General features: G+C 39.1%; 1 protein-coding gene across 4 annotated transcripts in view; it reads right to left on the reverse strand.

Annotated features, from left to right (window-relative positions):
• GOLGA4 (golgin A4) overlaps window positions 1-17,278 on the reverse strand; it is a 107,252-nt gene that overhangs the window by 61,020 nt on the left and 28,954 nt on the right. For all 4 annotated transcript variants that reach the window (XM_055414660.2, XM_055414659.2, XM_055414658.2 and 1 more), the window contains 4 exons: window positions 16,383-16,448; window positions 7,566-7,880; window positions 6,805-6,852; window positions 5,395-5,451 (listed from right to left, as the gene is read on the reverse strand). In XM_055414660.2, coding sequence (XP_055270635.2) covers window positions 5,395-5,451; window positions 6,805-6,852; window positions 7,566-7,880; window positions 16,383-16,448 — 486 coding nt within the window. The remainder of the gene's footprint in view (window positions 1-5,394; window positions 5,452-6,804; window positions 6,853-7,565; window positions 7,881-16,382; window positions 16,449-17,278) is intronic.

Genomic DNA, 17,278 nt, shown 5'->3' on the forward strand with positions numbered 1-17,278 from the left:
CCCCATTTCCAATCATTAGCAAACCCTCAAAGTAATAGCAAGTCTGACCATTTCCTACCACTTCTACCCCTACCACCACTCCTACCACCACTAAAGCTGTAAGATCCGTTAACTGGCTCTCACTTCCATTCTTATCTCCCTATAATGAATTCTTCAGAGAGTAACCAGTGTGTGACCACCCTCTGAAGGCCTCACTCAACCTTCAATCCTATGCTGCTTTATTTCCCCTAATAGAACTGTTTACTACCTAACAGTGTGTTATACATGTATGCATATATGTATGTGTGTCTGTCTTACCCACTAGAAAATGAGCTTCATTTGATCAAAGACTTTGTCTTATCCATCCTTATATATTTGGTATCTAGGAAACTTACCTTTGATGTAAAGCTACACTATTTGAACTTCTAGCACAATAATAAATGGCTCTGTACCATTACTAAACATAACAACCAATTCAACAATTGTCCTATTGTTGGCCATTTGGACTGTTTGCAAATTCGGGCAAATCCTGGAATTAACATTTTTATGCATAAGTTTTATAAGATCTTTCTGATTATTTCCCCAGGTATTCTGATGAGTGGAATGTATCAAATACCTTTAACTTAGAAAAACCTTTTGGGTAAAAGTGCCATGTTAGTTGTCCCTGAAAAAAGTGCTAAATGTACCCTCTTTCTAGTAATAATAGAAAGTGACTGAGAAGAAACAAAACCTGAACTCCTACTTAGCCCAAGACTCCACCTCTCTAGTTTGACCTCTAAGACATGTCACAGAAGTGTTAATATTCAGAAAACCATGCATAGGGGTCAGGGGCCACGCAGCGGAGAGGCTGGAGGAGGTGCGAGTGTAACAGCTAGGCATCTTCTCTTTCTGGTGAATGTCAACTATACTTGCAAATACACCGCAAGAGTTAAAAAAAAGAATGTATATATAATGCTTTATGATCTAACAGCATAGATATGGAAAAGCATTTTTTAAATGGTGGAAGGATTGCAATAGCATATAAAAATGCATTTAACTAATTTCAGTACTCATAATTGATGAGGACAGTATTCAGTTCAGCCGTTCTGTCATGTCCAACTCTTTGCGACCCCATGGACTGCAGCACGTCAGGCTTCTGTATCCATCAACAACTCCTGGAGCCTACTCAAACTCATGTCCTAGCATCGGTGATGCCATCCAACCGTCTGGTCCTCTGTCGTCCCCTTCTCCACCTGCCTTCAATCTTTTCCAGCATCAGGGTCTTTACCAATGAGTTGGTTCTTTGCATCAGGTAACCAAAGTATTGGAGTTTCAGCTTCAGCATCAGTCCTTCCAATGAATATTCAGGACTGATTTCATTTAGGATGGACTGGTTGGATCTCCTTGCTGTCCAAGGGACTCTCCAGAGTCTTCTCCAACACCACAGTTCAAAAGCATCAATTATTTAGATTTCAGTTCAGTCGCTCAGTCATGTCCCTTTCCGACCCCATGGACTGCAGCACGCCATGTCTCCCTGTCCAACATCAACTCCTGGAATTTACTCAAACTCATGTCCATTAAGTCAGTGATGCCATCCAACCATCTCATCCTCTGTTGTCCCCTTCTCCTCCCGTCTTCAATCTTTTCCAGCATCAGGATTTTTTCAAATAAGTCAGCTCTACCCATCAGGTAGTCAAAGTACTGGAGTTTCAGCTTCAACATAAGTCCTTCCAAAGAATATTCAAGACCAATTTTCTTTAGGATTGACTGGTTAGATCTCCCTGCAGTCCAACAGACTCTCAAGAGTTTTCTCCAACACCACAGTTCAAAAACATTGATTCTTCGGTGCTCAGCCTTCTTTATAGTGCAACCCTCACGTCCATACACGACCACTGGAAAAACCATAGCTTTGACTAGATGGACCTCTGTTGGCAAAGTAATGTCTCTGCTTTTGAATATGCTGTCTAGGTTGGTCACAACTTTTCTTCCAAGGAGCAAGTGTCTTTTAATTTCATGGCTGCAGTCACCATCCACAGTGATTTTGGAGCCCAAAAAAATAAAGTCTGTCACTGTTTCCACTGGATGCCATGATCTTAGTTTTATGTTGAGTTTTAAGCTAACTTTTTCACTCTCCTCTTTCACTTTCAAGAGGCTCTTTAGTTATTCTTTGTTTTCCGCCATAAGGGTGGTGTCATCTGAGTATCTGAGGTTACTGATATTTCTCCTGGCAATCTTGATTCCAGCTTAGGATTCACCCAGGCTGGCATTTCATGAGATATACTCTGCATATAAGTTAAATAAGCAGGGTGACAATATATAGCCTTGATGTACTCCTTTCCTGATCTGGAACCAGTCTGTTGCTCCATGTCCAGTTTAACTGTCGCTTCTTGACCTATATACAGATTTCTCAGGAGGCAGGTCAGGAGATCTGGTATTCCCATCTCTTTAAGAATTTTCCAGAGTTTGTTGTGATTCACACAGTCAAAGGCTGTGGCATAGTCAATAAAGCAAAAGTAGATGTTTTTCTGGAATTTCTTTGCTTTTTCAATGATCCAGTGGATGTTGGCAATTTGATCTCTGGTTCCTCTGGCTTTTCTAAAACCAGCTTGACCATCTGGAAGATCATGGTTCAAGTACTGTCGAAGCCTGGCTTGGAGAACTTTGAGCATTAGTTTACTAGTGTGTGAGATGAATGCAGTTGTGTGGTAGTTTGAACATTCTTTGGCATTGCTTTTCTTTGGGATTGGAATGTAAACCGACCTTTTCCAGTCCTGTGGCCTGCGGAGTTTTCCAAATTTGCTGGCATATTGAGTGCAGCACTTTCACAGCATCATCTTTTAGGATTTGAAATAGTCAGACTTTATTTTTTTGGGCTCCAAAATCACTGCGAATGCTGACTGCAGCCAGGAAATTAAAAGACACTTACTCCTTGGAAGTAATGTTATGACTAACCTAGATAGTATATTAAAAAGCAGAGACATTACTTTGTCAACAAAGGTCCATCTAGTCAAGATAATGGTTTTTCCAGTGGTCATGTATGGATGTGAGAGTTGGACTGTGAAGAAAGTTGATCGCTGAAGAATTGATGCTTTTGAACTGTGGTGCTAGAGAAGACTCTTGAGAGTCACTTGGACTGCAAGGAGACCCAACCAGTCCATTCTAAAGGAGATCAATCCTGGGTGTTCATTGGAAGGACTGATGCTAAAGCTGAAACTCCAATACTTTGGCCACCTCATGCGACGAGTTGACTCACTGGAAAAGACTCTGATGCTGGGAGGGATTGGGGGTGGGAGGAGACAGGGACGACAGAGAATGAGATGGCTGGATGGCATCACCGACTCGATGGACATGAGTTTGAGTGAACTCCGGGAGTTGGTGATGGACAGGGAGGCCTGGCGTGCTGTGATTCATGGGGTCGCTAAGAGTCAGACATGACTGAGCGACTGAACTGCACTGAACTAGAATTCCATCACCTCCACTAGCTTTGTTCATACTGATGCTTTCTAGGGCCCACTTGACTTTGCATTCCAGGATGCCTGGCTCTAGGTGAGTGATCACACCATCATGGTTATGTGGGTCATGAAGATCTTTTTCTGTATAGTTCTTCTGTGTATTCTTACCACTTCTTAATATCTTCTGCTCCTGTTAGGTCCATCCCATTTCTGTCCTTTATTGTGCTCAGCTTTCCATGAAATGTTCCCTTGGTATCTCTAATTTTCTTGAAGAGATCTCTAGTCTTTCCCATTCTATTGCTTTCCTCTATTTCTTTGCATTGATCACGGAGGAAGTCTTTCTTATCTCTCCTTGCTATTCTTTGGAACTCTGCATTCAAATGGGTATATCTTTCCTTTTCTCCTTTGCCTTTCACTTCTCTTCTTTTCTCAGCTATTTGTAAGGTCTACTCAGACAATCATTTTGCGTTTTTGCATTTCTTTTTCTTGGGGATGATCTTGATCACTGCCTCCTGTACAATGCCACAAACCTCCATCCGTAGTTCATCAGGCACTCTATCAGATCGAAACCTGTGAATCTATTTGTCGCTTCCACTGTATAATGAAAGGGGTTTGATTTAGGTCATACCTGAATGGTCTAGTGGTGTTCCCTACTTTCTTCAATTTAAGTCTGAATTTGGCATTAAGGGGTTCATGATCTGTTATTTCAAGTCTACGAGGTTTACAAGGTTGGGATTAAGGCAAATGACCAATTTTGGATCTTCTCAATTATCATAAGGTTCTTCCACAAATGAAATGTAAGTGAAAGAAAGGAATGAAGATGACAAGTAGATTTAGAGAGACTTAAAAGATACATCAAAAAATTTTTTACATAGGCAAGACTATAGCATCTCGAGGTATATACTTAGGTGATAAAACCTTAAAAGAAATACAAGGAAATACATTTAAGTTAGGATAGCAGTTACTTTTGGAGAAAGAGAAGGCGCTGTGAATGGGCTGGGAAGCACAGTGGAGCTTTTGGATGGCCAGCAACATTCTACTTCTTGACCATGATGATGGCTACACAGTGGTCACTACATATGTGGAAGCTATATTTTTGTCATGATTTTCTACATCTATTATAGTTTATGATTAAAAGGTGGTAAAAGGATTATGATCAATGATATAGCAGAGACCTAAAATGCTGTTCTCTAACCAATTTAAGCCAATATTTTCCAATCTTCTTAAGGTAGGACCAGAAACAGAAATTAGCAAAGCATGACTCCAAATGATAAATATTTGCCTGGATCTGATAGTTTATTGTAAAAATTACACCCTCCCCCAAAATTACAAAAAACATAATTTTTTTTTTTATTTCACCGAAAAGGTTAAAAGGTTGCTGGTTAGGAAAAAACAAAAAGAAGCCTGAACTGCCTAAGAGGCAGGTTAGCCTTAGAAGTTGTCACTGATTGTCTATGCAGGCAAATTACACTCTATTGTTAAATAAGCCATTCTTAAGTCATTACAGGAACATCTTAGAGATATAATGGATTTGTTTCAGACCAACACAATAAAATAAGTATTGCAATAAAACAATACTTTTGGTTTCCCAGAGCATGAAAAAGTTGTGTTTACACTATAGTCTATTTAGTGTGCAATAGCATAAAAAAAGCACATACCTTAATTCAAAAAATATTTTATTGCTAAAAGATACCAATCATCATTTGATAATACAGGGTTGCCACAAACCTTCAATCTGTAAAAATGCAAGATCTCTGAAGCACAGTAAAGTACAATAAAATAAGGTCTGCCTGTAATTTCACCAACATGGATCTTAGGGAAACCACACAAATAAAAACTAAAAGAACTGACCCCTGGTCTTGCAGGCTGATCTGGCTAGTTTTCACTATAATGGGGTATATATGAAGCTATCCCAATACATAACACAGTCCTGATAAATATGAGAAATTCAGTTACTATTCTCAAAGTACTATTCTCAACTTACCTCTCTTAACTCTCCAATCCTCCGAAGTGCTTTATCCTGACTCTGACTTAATATACCCTTTAAAAGGAAAAAAAAAAAAAAGCTGGTTCAAACAACCACATGACATAGTAATGAAAAGCAAGTTAAAAAGATCACAGTTCACTGAATTTTATTTCCAACACCTTTTACTTCTGCAACTATGCAATCACAACTCTCTCCTGCCACTTAGTGGTAGATTTATGTACATCTAGAAACAAAAAACCAGACGATTCAAAGAAACACAAGCAAGGTACTCACAGAACTTAGGAATAAGATGACCTTTTGAGAATGAGTTTATGGAATACTAATAATACAGTGGATTAAATGACCACATGTTCAAGACCAATGACCAATTCTATAGACCACATGTTCAAGAAATTATCAAACTAAATACTTTATGTGTAATAATCTAATTTTCACACTTGTTATGGACAATAAGAATAGTGAAATCAGCAACAAATAACTGATGTTACTATTCTCAACTGATTATATTCCAAACCAAAGTCAGATAACTTAATGTCGTTCTCAAAGCAGACTATTATTAATGGTAAATTAAATATTTTAAAATAATACACATGGGCAAATAAAGTTTACCAAAACTCACTTTACAAATAACTTTTGGTTATAAAATTAAAATGTCTCTAAATGGGACAAGACATTAAACTGTTTTAAATAACTTTTACAGTAAGAATGAAGACTATCTGCATTTTATAAATAACAGCACCATCTGAACTGCAGTGATATTTCCCCTTAGCTCTGACATGTGAATTATCACCTGGGATGCCTGCTGGGAAATTTCTGGCCATGAACAGGATGACAAAGAAGAGCAGAAGTAAGTTACCAGGAGAACTATAATCACTCCTACTCTCCACACACTTAACCAAGGGCTTTACAAGCAGCAACCTCAGGAAACAGAAGAGAGAATGCTTATTTTTGGACCCTGATATAAGGATAAGAAACGTCTTCAGGTATTTGAAAGTGAAGTCCGACTCCTTGCGATCCCATGGACTGTAGCCTACCAGGCTCCTCCATCCATGGGATTTTCCAGGCAGTAATACTGGGGTGGGTTGCCATCTCCTTCAAGTTGTATATTTATCTACCAGTAAAACAAAGATGCAGCCTACAGATTGACCCACCAGGAAACATACTTGAAAGAGGCAAGCAAGTTAAATCCAAACTTCTTATATACGGCATACTCAAGGAAGCCCATCCCTACCAGAGGCAAAAACGTTTGAGATTTCACTCATTCTCTTCATCAAAATCCCTAATAGTAAAACAGGTTAAATACTTTGGTCATATGAAGAATTATTAAAAGCCAGGGTCTTATTACAAGATCCTATCTAATTTTAAAACTACATATGAATCAATATGAATAGCCAATAAATCACTTACTTGTAGCTTTTTCTTCTCTCTATGAAGAGTCTGATAAGCTGTAACAAGCTAAAATAAAGAAAAAGTCACTAATAACATCAGTCATTCCTACATAAATGCAGTTAATTGTTTTAAACTCTGCTAAAATATCTCATTATGAAAGTCAAAAAATAAGTCAAAGGAACCCTTTAATAGACAATTCAAGTTAATTAGATGCATATGCAGTTGAAACTAAATAATACAGGTAATATATTTCTAAAAAATAAAATGTAACTATAAAAATACTAAATTTTGACTATAAAAATACTAAATTACATTTGATTTCACCTAGACACATACCTCTAATATCTAATTCATAACTGGGATTTCACCTAGACACATACCTAATTCATAAAATGGGATTAGAGCCCATTGCCTAAAGACGACTCAAACTGTGGTCACAGATCAGTCTCATAAACAGCGTCACCTGGAGCCTGCTATTAATAGAAATGGACGTTCTTGGGCCCACCTCACCCTAACTGAATGAGGAGCAGAGCGGGGTGGAGAAAGAGCAGTGTGAGGATCAGAAGGCCACCGGCAACAGTTTGAGTCCTGGCCAAAGGGCCTCAGCACCACTGAAGGTCTTTAACTAGACACCGCCACACACTACTTACCACCAGGATCCAGCGGAGCTAGGAAATCAACAGTTTAGCCAACGACAGGCGTAAAGACCATGCCGTAACATGAATTAGAGAACACGAGGAGGAAATTTTCATACTAGCAAAAAAAAGTCATGCCCCTACCTCACAATATTTTCCTTTGTAGCCATTCAACCTTCGTTCCGTCCTCCGCAACCATTGGATCAGCTGCTCTTTGCTGAGACTGTCTAAATTCCCAAGTGAGTCTTCAGTCTCACTCTCCATATCAGAGGGTGGATCAAAGAAGGCAGCAGAAGAGTCCAGGTCGAACCGATTCAGGGATTCTCTAGAAGACGTGCGTACCAAAGAGTCTTTAGAGGAAGATCGGACTAGAGATTCCTTTACTGGACTCCGAAACAAAGACTCCACAGACGGCACCCGGAGTTGGAGCTTCTGTGCAAAAGACTGCGTGTCACTTGACTACAACCAAAACGCAACAGAACATGGGGGTTAAAATACACATTTAGACTTCTATTATTCCCTAATCACCAGCAAGAATCTGTTAAAAGCTCTAGCACATTTAACTTCATTCCTGACATTTTACACAATATATTGTTTGCTGAAAAACAAGAGATGCCCAGTTATTTCTGAAAAGGCTCTGGACCTTGCGTCAGAGGACTAGGGTGTAGGTCCCAGGTCTGTCACTGAGCAGTGGAATGACCTTCACTAAGTCACTTCCCTTCAGTTTGCCCATCTGCACAAAAGAAGGAAGCCATGCTTTCACCTGTGTGCTGTGAGATTCATCCACTAAAATGAGATCCTTGGAAGCAGGGGCCAACAATACCACAGTGGACACGCCGGACCTCAAATGGGGATATGTACTGTGAGGTGTGAAGTGTGTGGCTGAACCTGGAGTCTGCCTGGAGGCACAGAGTCCTTATCACTCTTTTCAGGCAGAGGGCAGGTAACACAGAGTGAACCCATTTTGCTCAGTAAGAGACCACAAGGCAGAGCTGACTGGTGACGTTCGGCTCTGCTCTACTTACCACTGTCTACAGGGAATAGACGTAAGCGTTACAAAATCATGAAGGGCAGTGAGAGCCTGAGCTCAAGCCCCTCTTCGTGGATCAGCAAGCCTCATATCAGAAACAGTGATCAGCCCTGGTTCCACCACAATCAATGTTCAAGACATGAGTGAAGTTACTTAACCTCACGAGTCTTGTTTCGACCTCTCTAAAATAGGGATGACAAAAATAATAATGATGGTAATAATAATACTCAGTTCAGTTCAGTTCAGTTCAGTCGCTCAGTCGTGTCTGACTCTCCGCGACCCCATGAATCACAGCACGCCAGGCCTCCCTGTCCATCACCAACTCCCGGAGTTCACTCAAACTCATGTCCATTGAGTCGGTGATGCCATCCAGCCATCTCATTCTCCGTCGTCCCCTTCTCCTCCAGCCCCCAACCTTTCCCAGCATCAGAGTCTTTTCCAGTGAGTCAACTCGTCGCATGAGGTGGCCAAAGTATTGCAGCTTCAGCTTTAGCATCAGTCCCTCCAATGAACATCCAGGATTGATCTCCTCTAGAATGGACTGGTTGGATCTCCTTGCAGTATAAGGGACTCTTCAAGAGTCTTCTCCAACACCACAGTTCAAAAGCATCGATTCTTCGGCGATCAGCTTTCTTCACAGTCCAACTCTCCCACCTCATAAGGATGCCACAAGGACTGAATGAGTTAACATGTACACGCAAATTGCTTATAATGTAGCAAATATGCAATAAACATTGATTATCAGTATTAGAGAAAGAAGACTAAGACAAACTCTCACTTAAGAACCTTACTCAAGCTTATGTGGCAGACTCTTCTGGCTCTACGATGCAGTAGCTCAGAGCACAGGCTCTGCAGCCAGACTTCATGGGTTCAAGTCTTCCTTCCTTCCCTGACCAGCAATATGACCTTAGGCAAGTTACACTGACCCTCCATGCCTCTGTTTCTTCATAACTAAACTGGGGAAAGCAGCACTCACCTCCCAGGGCGCCTGTGAGGAGTATTACATGAGTACATGTGAAGCACTTCGCGCCATGACTGGCTTGAGCTGTCATCACCAGATATCCAACACTATCTATCAATAGATATCTAATCCTCCCTTCTTCCTTTCCACCAGACGCCAGTTTCGTTCAGGCTAACAATACAGCCAGGTAAAACATTCACCTTCTCAAATACGAACTAAAAAACCACAATGAGACACTACCACAGATCCACTAGGATGGCTAAAATTACAACTATGGAAAACTCCAAGTATTGGTGAGGATATAAAGCCATCCATTTTGGAAAATTACTAGCATTTATTAACACTAAAACTAAACACATGCGTACTCTGTGGACCAGTAGTTTGATCCGCTAGAGAAGGAATAGGCTACCCACTCCAGTATTCTTGGGCTTCCCTTGTGGCTCAGCTAATAAAGAATCCGCCTGCAATGCAGGAAACCTGGGTTAAATCCCTCCGTGGGGAAGATCCCCTGCAGAAAAGAAAGGCTACTTGCTCCAGTAGTCTGGCCTGGAGAATTCCATGGACTATAGAGTCCATGGGGTCACAAAGAGCTGGACACGACTGAGCAACTTTCACTTCCTATATATCCAGTACAAATGTATAATTATGTTCAACAGAAGACATGCACTACAAATGTATAATTATGTTCAACAAAAGAACATGCACTAGAATCTTATAGCAGCACTGTTCAAAACAGTGCCAAACCTGAAACCACTGTTGATGCTCATCAATAACAAACAGGAAAAATCAACTGTTGTCTGATCATTAACAGAATACTAGACAGCAACAAGAATTAAAGATGAATAGCCAGAAACAAGAATATACATGAATCTCACTAACACTAACAATATTAAACAAAAGAAGCCAGACAAAAAAGAATAGCCACTTCTGATTCTATTTACATAAACTCAGAAACAGGCAAAATTAATCAACAGTGTTAGAAGCCACAACAGCATTTACCCCCGCCCCTGGTGTGAGAGGAGAACAGAAAGGAACACAATGGTTTCTGGGAAGCTGGTAATTTCTCTTTCTTGATTTTAGGTGCTGGTTACAAAGCTGTGTTTGGTTTGTGAAGATTCAGAAAACTGTATATGGAATACATGATACTTTTCTGTATGTAGATATTATAATGTGATACATTACATTTCAATTAAAGGATGTTTCAAATTAGCTCTGGGCTTCCCTGGTGGTTCAGTGATAAAGAATCCACCTGCCAATGCAGGAGACACTGGTTTGTTCCCTGATCCAAAGGATCCACAAGCCTCCAAGCAACTAAGCTATGCCCCTATTAAGCCTGTGCTCTGGAGTCTGGGAGCAGCAACTACTGAGCTTGGGTGCCCGAGAGCCTGTGCTGTGCGACAGGAGAAGGCATGGCAATGAGAAGCCGCACCAACTAGAGGGTAGCCCCCACTCACCACAACTAGAGCAAAGCCCACACAGCAACAAAGACCCAGCACCAACAAAGACCCAAAAGAACTAAAAAAATTATTAAAAATATAAATTTAAAATAATAAAATTAGCTTTTCCCAGACTCTGGTTCAGCCACGAGTGGGCTGTGTGCCAAAGCTCAGCTAATAATGGATACTACTGAGTGGGACTCTAAAGGATGGGACCTTCCGGGGTTTTCTGGCAGTCCAGTGGTTAAGACTCCAAACTTTAACTGTGGGGGCCTGGGTTCAGTCCCTGGTCAGAGAACTAAGGTCCCACAAGCCACACAGTGCAGCCAAAAACCACGATGGAACCTTCTAGAAGAAATATTATTTTCCTGATAAAAAGGAATGTGTCTTTTGTCCTCTTGAGAATGGAGATGTATTTCCTGGAGGCCAAACTTGGAACTGTGAAGGTGAAAGGCAGTGATGAGAATGAGAAGGAAAACGGAGGGCAGGACAAGAGGTCAAAGGGAAAAGCGTCTCTAATAACTTGTCTCCAGAGTTTCTGCCGGAGAAAGCAATGGCATCCCACTCCAGTGTTCTTGCCCGGAGAATCCCAGGGACAGGGGAGCCTGATGTGCTGCCGTCTATGGGGTCGCACAGAGTCGGACATGACTGAAGCGACTCAGCAGCAGCAGCAGCATTTCTGCTACGTGAAAAACTCAGCTCCCACTGGCTCCAACTACTGTCAGGTTCCTGGTACCAAAGACATTCATTGATTTATAACTCATTTTTTAAAAAGCTGATAGGGATTAGAGAAGGAGAAATGTATAAGTAAAAATAAATGAACACAGAGTTACTTTTTGACTCCTTTCTGCCTCACCCATTTGACCCTGTTTTCATTCCTCCTCCCTATTTCCCCAACAGTGTTGCTGTTCAGACCTTTATCCTCCACTAGCTGGATATCTGTAGCAGCCTTCTGTTCTCCTGCCTCAAATCTCTTACCTACCAGTCTGCCACTGTGTCACACAGTCACTAGGATTTTTAGGATTTCTTCCTAAAATATAATTCGGTTCATTTCATTCCAGTTCTTAATTTGAACTCTCACTTAATAGATCAAAATCCTTCACTTATGTTCAAGATTTCCACTTCCCAAGACCCATTTCTTTGTAAAATCACCCCTCCACATATCAGAAACTTAAGTTCCAATAGGTAACTTCCTGTTTCCTGAACAAATGCATTGTCTGTGTGCCTCTGTACTATCGCCCAAAGTTTCCATGCATATGGAAACCCAGACACCCTTCAAAAGTGAGCTCAAACGTCTAGGATTTCTCCCATCAGAAACTGCCTGTCTTAATGGCTAAGCACTTTACCAGGATCATTCCTGGAGCATACACTGTGCATTCTGACTTCTATCTAAACGAGTTACTTACTCGCTGATGTAACAACTGTTTATGCCTTAAAACAACTACAGAGATAATACAGCACAGTGGTTAAGAACAGACTTCCTGATTTGAATTCCAGCTTTACTTCTTATTAACTTTAAGACCTCTGTTTCAATTTCCTCATCTATTAAAAAAAAAAAAAACTACTCTAGTAGATTGTTACGAGGACTAAATGGGCAAAAACATTTAAAATAGTGTCTCGTATAGGAAGCACTAAATATGTTTTCCTACATCGTATCCACTGCACACACACCCTCATCCCAAACTTTATACTCTTTTAGGACAGGATCCACATTCTCTATTTCTGTAGTCTTGCCTCAGTGCTTTCCACAGTAGGTGCTTAGTACACATTTGTTCAGCTGAACCTTAACCTAACAAAATGATAATGATGATCTAATGGGAAAACTTGAAATACTCAATGATTGATCAAAATGATACATATCATTTTTTATATATAGTGTATCTTATTCTAGAAATCATGGGAAAGCATTAATACAACATCAGTAACGCTCTACAATAACATTCATAAGCTTTATTCATAATAGAAAACTGCAAACAACCCAGGTGTCCATCAATAGGTGAATACCTACAGAATATTCCTATAGAAACACTACACAACAACAGAAAGAAACAAACTACTGATAACTACAACAAGGATGAGATTCCAAAAACACTGTGCTGCGTGAAAGAAGCCTTCCACAGAACAGAGTATACTCTATGAGGTCACTTACATGAAAATCTAAAATAAGCAAAACTAATCTGTCATAATCTGCCGAAGAACTGATGCTTTTGAACTGTGGTGCTGGAGAAGACTCTTGAGAGTCCCTTGGACTGCAAGGAGATCCAACCAGTCCATTCTAAAGGAGATCAGTCCTGGGTGTTCATTGGAAGGACTGATGCTAAAGCTGAAACTCCAATACTTTGGCCACCTCATGCGACGAGCTGAATCACTGGAAAAAGACTCTGATGCTGGGAAGGATTGGGGGCGGGAGGAGAAGGGGACAGCAGAGAATGAGCTGGCTGGATGGCATCACCGACTCAGTGGACATGAGTTTGAGTGAACTCCGGGAGTTGGTGATGGACAGGGAGGCCTGGCGTGCTACGATTCATGGGGTCACAAAGAGTCAGACACGACTGAGTGACTGAACTGAACTGAATCTGTCATATGGTGGAAAAAAATTAAACCAGGCTGCCTCTGAAAGGAGCACCACAAGGGAACTTTCTCGGGTGATGATAATCTTCCATAACCTGTGGCTGGGTTTGGCACATACAACTGTCAAAACTCAGTCAATGCACATTTGAGGCTTGTACATTTCATTTTATATAACATTTACTTCAAAAAAGAAATTACAAACACTGATCTCTAGATAATGGTATGCATACTAAAACATTAGTATTGTGGCCTACAACTTTGAAAGGCATCAAAAAAATAAAATAGATTGAGGTACAAATAGAGAAATGAATATATATGGACAGAAAAAAGAGTATGGTAAAGCATCAGTGACAGAATTGAGGTGTTAGGTACATATATGTTCACTTTATAAAGTTCTTTCAACTTTTTGTACGTTGGAAATTTTTCATAACTATTGAAAATAAAATTAAAAGCAGTCTTTCACTTTCAGCAGTATTCAAAAACAGCAATGAAAATTTCAAAATTTAATTTAACTACTATAATTTCTTTTTAAAACATTAATGATTTTCCAAACCAGACTTTTTCCCACAACCTAAAAAAAAAAAAACAGCATATGAGAATGGCCATTTAAATTCCTATGTTTTGCTCTATTGAATTTAGTGAAACTCAGTTGTTATTTGCTTTTGTTGTTTTTATTGAAGTTTAGTTGACTTACAATAAGTTCACTTCAGGCATGAAACATACTGATTAGATATTTTTACAGATTATGCACCAAAGTTACTACAATGTTACTGACTCTGCTTCCAGTGCTGTACATTACACATCCCTATGACATTTATTTTATAGCTGGAAGTCTGTAGCTCTCAATCCCTTTGCCTATTTCGCCATGCCCCCACCCTCCTCACCTCTGGCAACCACTAGTCTGTTCTCTATATCTCATTTTAACAGCATATAAATTTAAATGAGGCAATACATGGCAAAAAAATGACAGCTGGGGAGACTGATGTTTTTGTCAATCTATGATAATCCCAAAATCAATAACTAGTCACTGATCTCTGGGCAAGTAATCTAAGGTTTCTTGCCTAATATCTCATCTACACAATAAGAGGGTAGTACTACTGAACTGAACTGAACTGAACTAGATCCTAAAGTTATCCTAAACTTCCAAAACACTAAAACTATAATCTAATAAAACTATTTCACAGCTTCTCAGATAAGGATGAATGCTCATATATACTTGTTTTACAAACTATATTTTTCTCTATTACATGGTGGCACACACTAATTATTTCAAATATCTGAGTTTTTTTAAGTCTGTCTAAGGTAAAATGTCAACTTATGAATGAAGAGTCATTTTGATTAGCTGAATGTGTTGTACCAATTACCTGAATTTTGTGAACCGAATTAAACTGAAGAGTTAACTACTGTTAAGTATAACAGACATTTTTTTGAAAAGGGTATACTATATTTTTCTGCTTTTTTAGATAAGGACAGTGAGTAACCCTTTTTAATGACCTCTCTGCCACAAACTGTGTGCCAAAATCTACTGATTTACAGAGGATGATCTACCCAGTAGTAAGGGGGTCGCAAGCAGCTACATATAAACTCTTGGGCTTGCTTTTCACCATCTCTTCTACCCTGATGTCAACTCTGATTTCCTGCTCCCAATAACAGTAAGCATCCTACCTGCTTCAGGGATATCCATTGTTCCTAATTTGCTAACAGCAACCAACAACTAACCTGTCAGAAATTTGTATAAAAGCAAACAGACTCTCGAGTGGAGGTGTCTCCTTGTAACAAGAATTAAATGAGATCACGTACATACAATGATTAACAACACCTGAGACACAGTAAATGCAATAAACACAACTAACTCTCTGAATATCACACAAGTTCATTCCTCACCTTAATCAAAACTTAAGTCTCTCCTGAATTTGATCAAAACATTGGTTGTTATTCATTCTAGTTTTTGCATTCATAATTATAATCAGTCTGTTTGGACTATTCTACAATAGAATAAGCATTCTAAATAATATTTTCTGATTAATATTCCTTAAAGATCACTGGATCTGTCCAGTAACATTTAGACTGATGCCTCCCAATATTCTACCCCTCCCTCAAGGCACTTACAAGAAATTATGTATTTGTAAAAGGACTTGGGATTAATTGGAGATGTTTCAAGGCCCAGGGACTTGGCCCAGAATCTGACTGGCCTCCCTGAAAAGAATGAGGTTCTCAGCTCACAGGTAACCTGTTCATGGAGTTTGGGAAGCTAGACAATACTTCAGAATGTTTAGTCTACATGATTTAGTTCATAAATCAGATTGTTGAGAAACTGCCTATGTTTGTGCTCCAGGTCCACAGAATCAGAAATGTTACTGCCCTACACTAGACACTGTTGAGAAAAGCCAGGTTAATGATGAATAATCGTCAGTAAAGCCAAAGATAATAAATGTTCATCTCAGACACTGCTATCACTAAGATTTTTTTAATGAATTTCTTTCTTTTCTGGAAGGAGTCAAAAGGAGGTTACATGAGTCCCACTCTCCAAATAACTTTTTAAAGTCAAAGATAAACTTAATTTGCTAGTAATAAGATATTCTGCATTAGAACAAACTTTAAAAGAAATGTCATTTTCTTCACATCCCCCTTCTAAAATACATAACTCAACATGTCTTTCCGTATGACGTACTCCTCATCTTTTACAACTATAAAGTCAGTCTTTTTTTCAAAGTTTTATCTTCAGTGCCATTAGGTTTTTAAATAAGCAATTATGGAAGCTTACAAGACTGCTGTATATATATACATATATTACTTTCACTTTAAACTTTTTCCAAGAAACCATCAACAAACTTGGATTTACCATACATACTGCATCAAGTGTTCGGACATCACTGTTCCATTGTAAAGTCAAATGATAATAATATAGATTGACTGACACTGAAATGACTTGCTCTTTCTTTTAAATAACATTTAAAACAAACCTGAGGAGTTGTGGGTTCACTTCCATTAACACTGTCGGGAGATTTTGTGGCTTGGAAAGACGCATTCTAAGAAAAACAAAGAAACACTGTAAAGAGAGGATCAGAAAACTAAAGTTTTAAAACTGTTAGGAACAAAGGCCAAGTACCAAAACCTATTAGACACACTTATCTATTAAACAGAATTAGTAACTGTTCACTTATTAGAATTTTTTCATGCAAGGCAAAACTAGTATGGTAAGTATTTTAGAAAATTCATTATGCTATTTTATCTGTAACTAAATAGCAAAGATTAGTATGTAGCAAAATTTATTTCAAACTAATCACATGCCTCTCCCCATTACAATCACCCCAGTTTTTTCCCTCAACACAAAATTAACATCAGGAATTCAATCAGCAAAACTCATTCAAGTAGAAAACTATCCAGAGGAAGTAATGTCAATTGTTCCTTACAATTAAATACTATTTAAAGTTATTCAGGCTAAGCTCTGAAAAATATCTTCCTAATAAGAAATGGAAATGCCTCGTTCATTTAAAGCCATCAGTCTAAATGAAATTGGTAGGACAGTTTTCAGAAAAACTTAAAATTAAAAATAATTTCTTCCACAAACCAAAGTTTTTTGTCGTGTTCTGTTGGTATGACAAATGTTCTAAGTTACACATCATTCTACTTATTACATCAAACCTGTGTGAGTTCCATAAGGTTAGATATTCTTCGAGATTCAAAATTCTACACTATTCATAATACACTAAGTGTCTAACTAAAATTAAACCTATAGAAGCAGCTCATGATAAAATAACGTCCATGTTTTAAACAAAAGCATTCAACCAAATACTAGCCACTATGTTTCAGTAACTTGGTGCTTAAAAAGTACATTCTCCTACAACCTCTAGGGCTA

This window comes from Moschus berezovskii, chromosome 24 (assembly GCF_049115385.1).
Source record: "Moschus berezovskii isolate FMDL1 chromosome 24, NW_MosBer_1.0, whole genome shotgun sequence".
NCBI lineage: Eukaryota > Metazoa > Chordata > Mammalia > Artiodactyla > Moschidae > Moschus > Moschus berezovskii.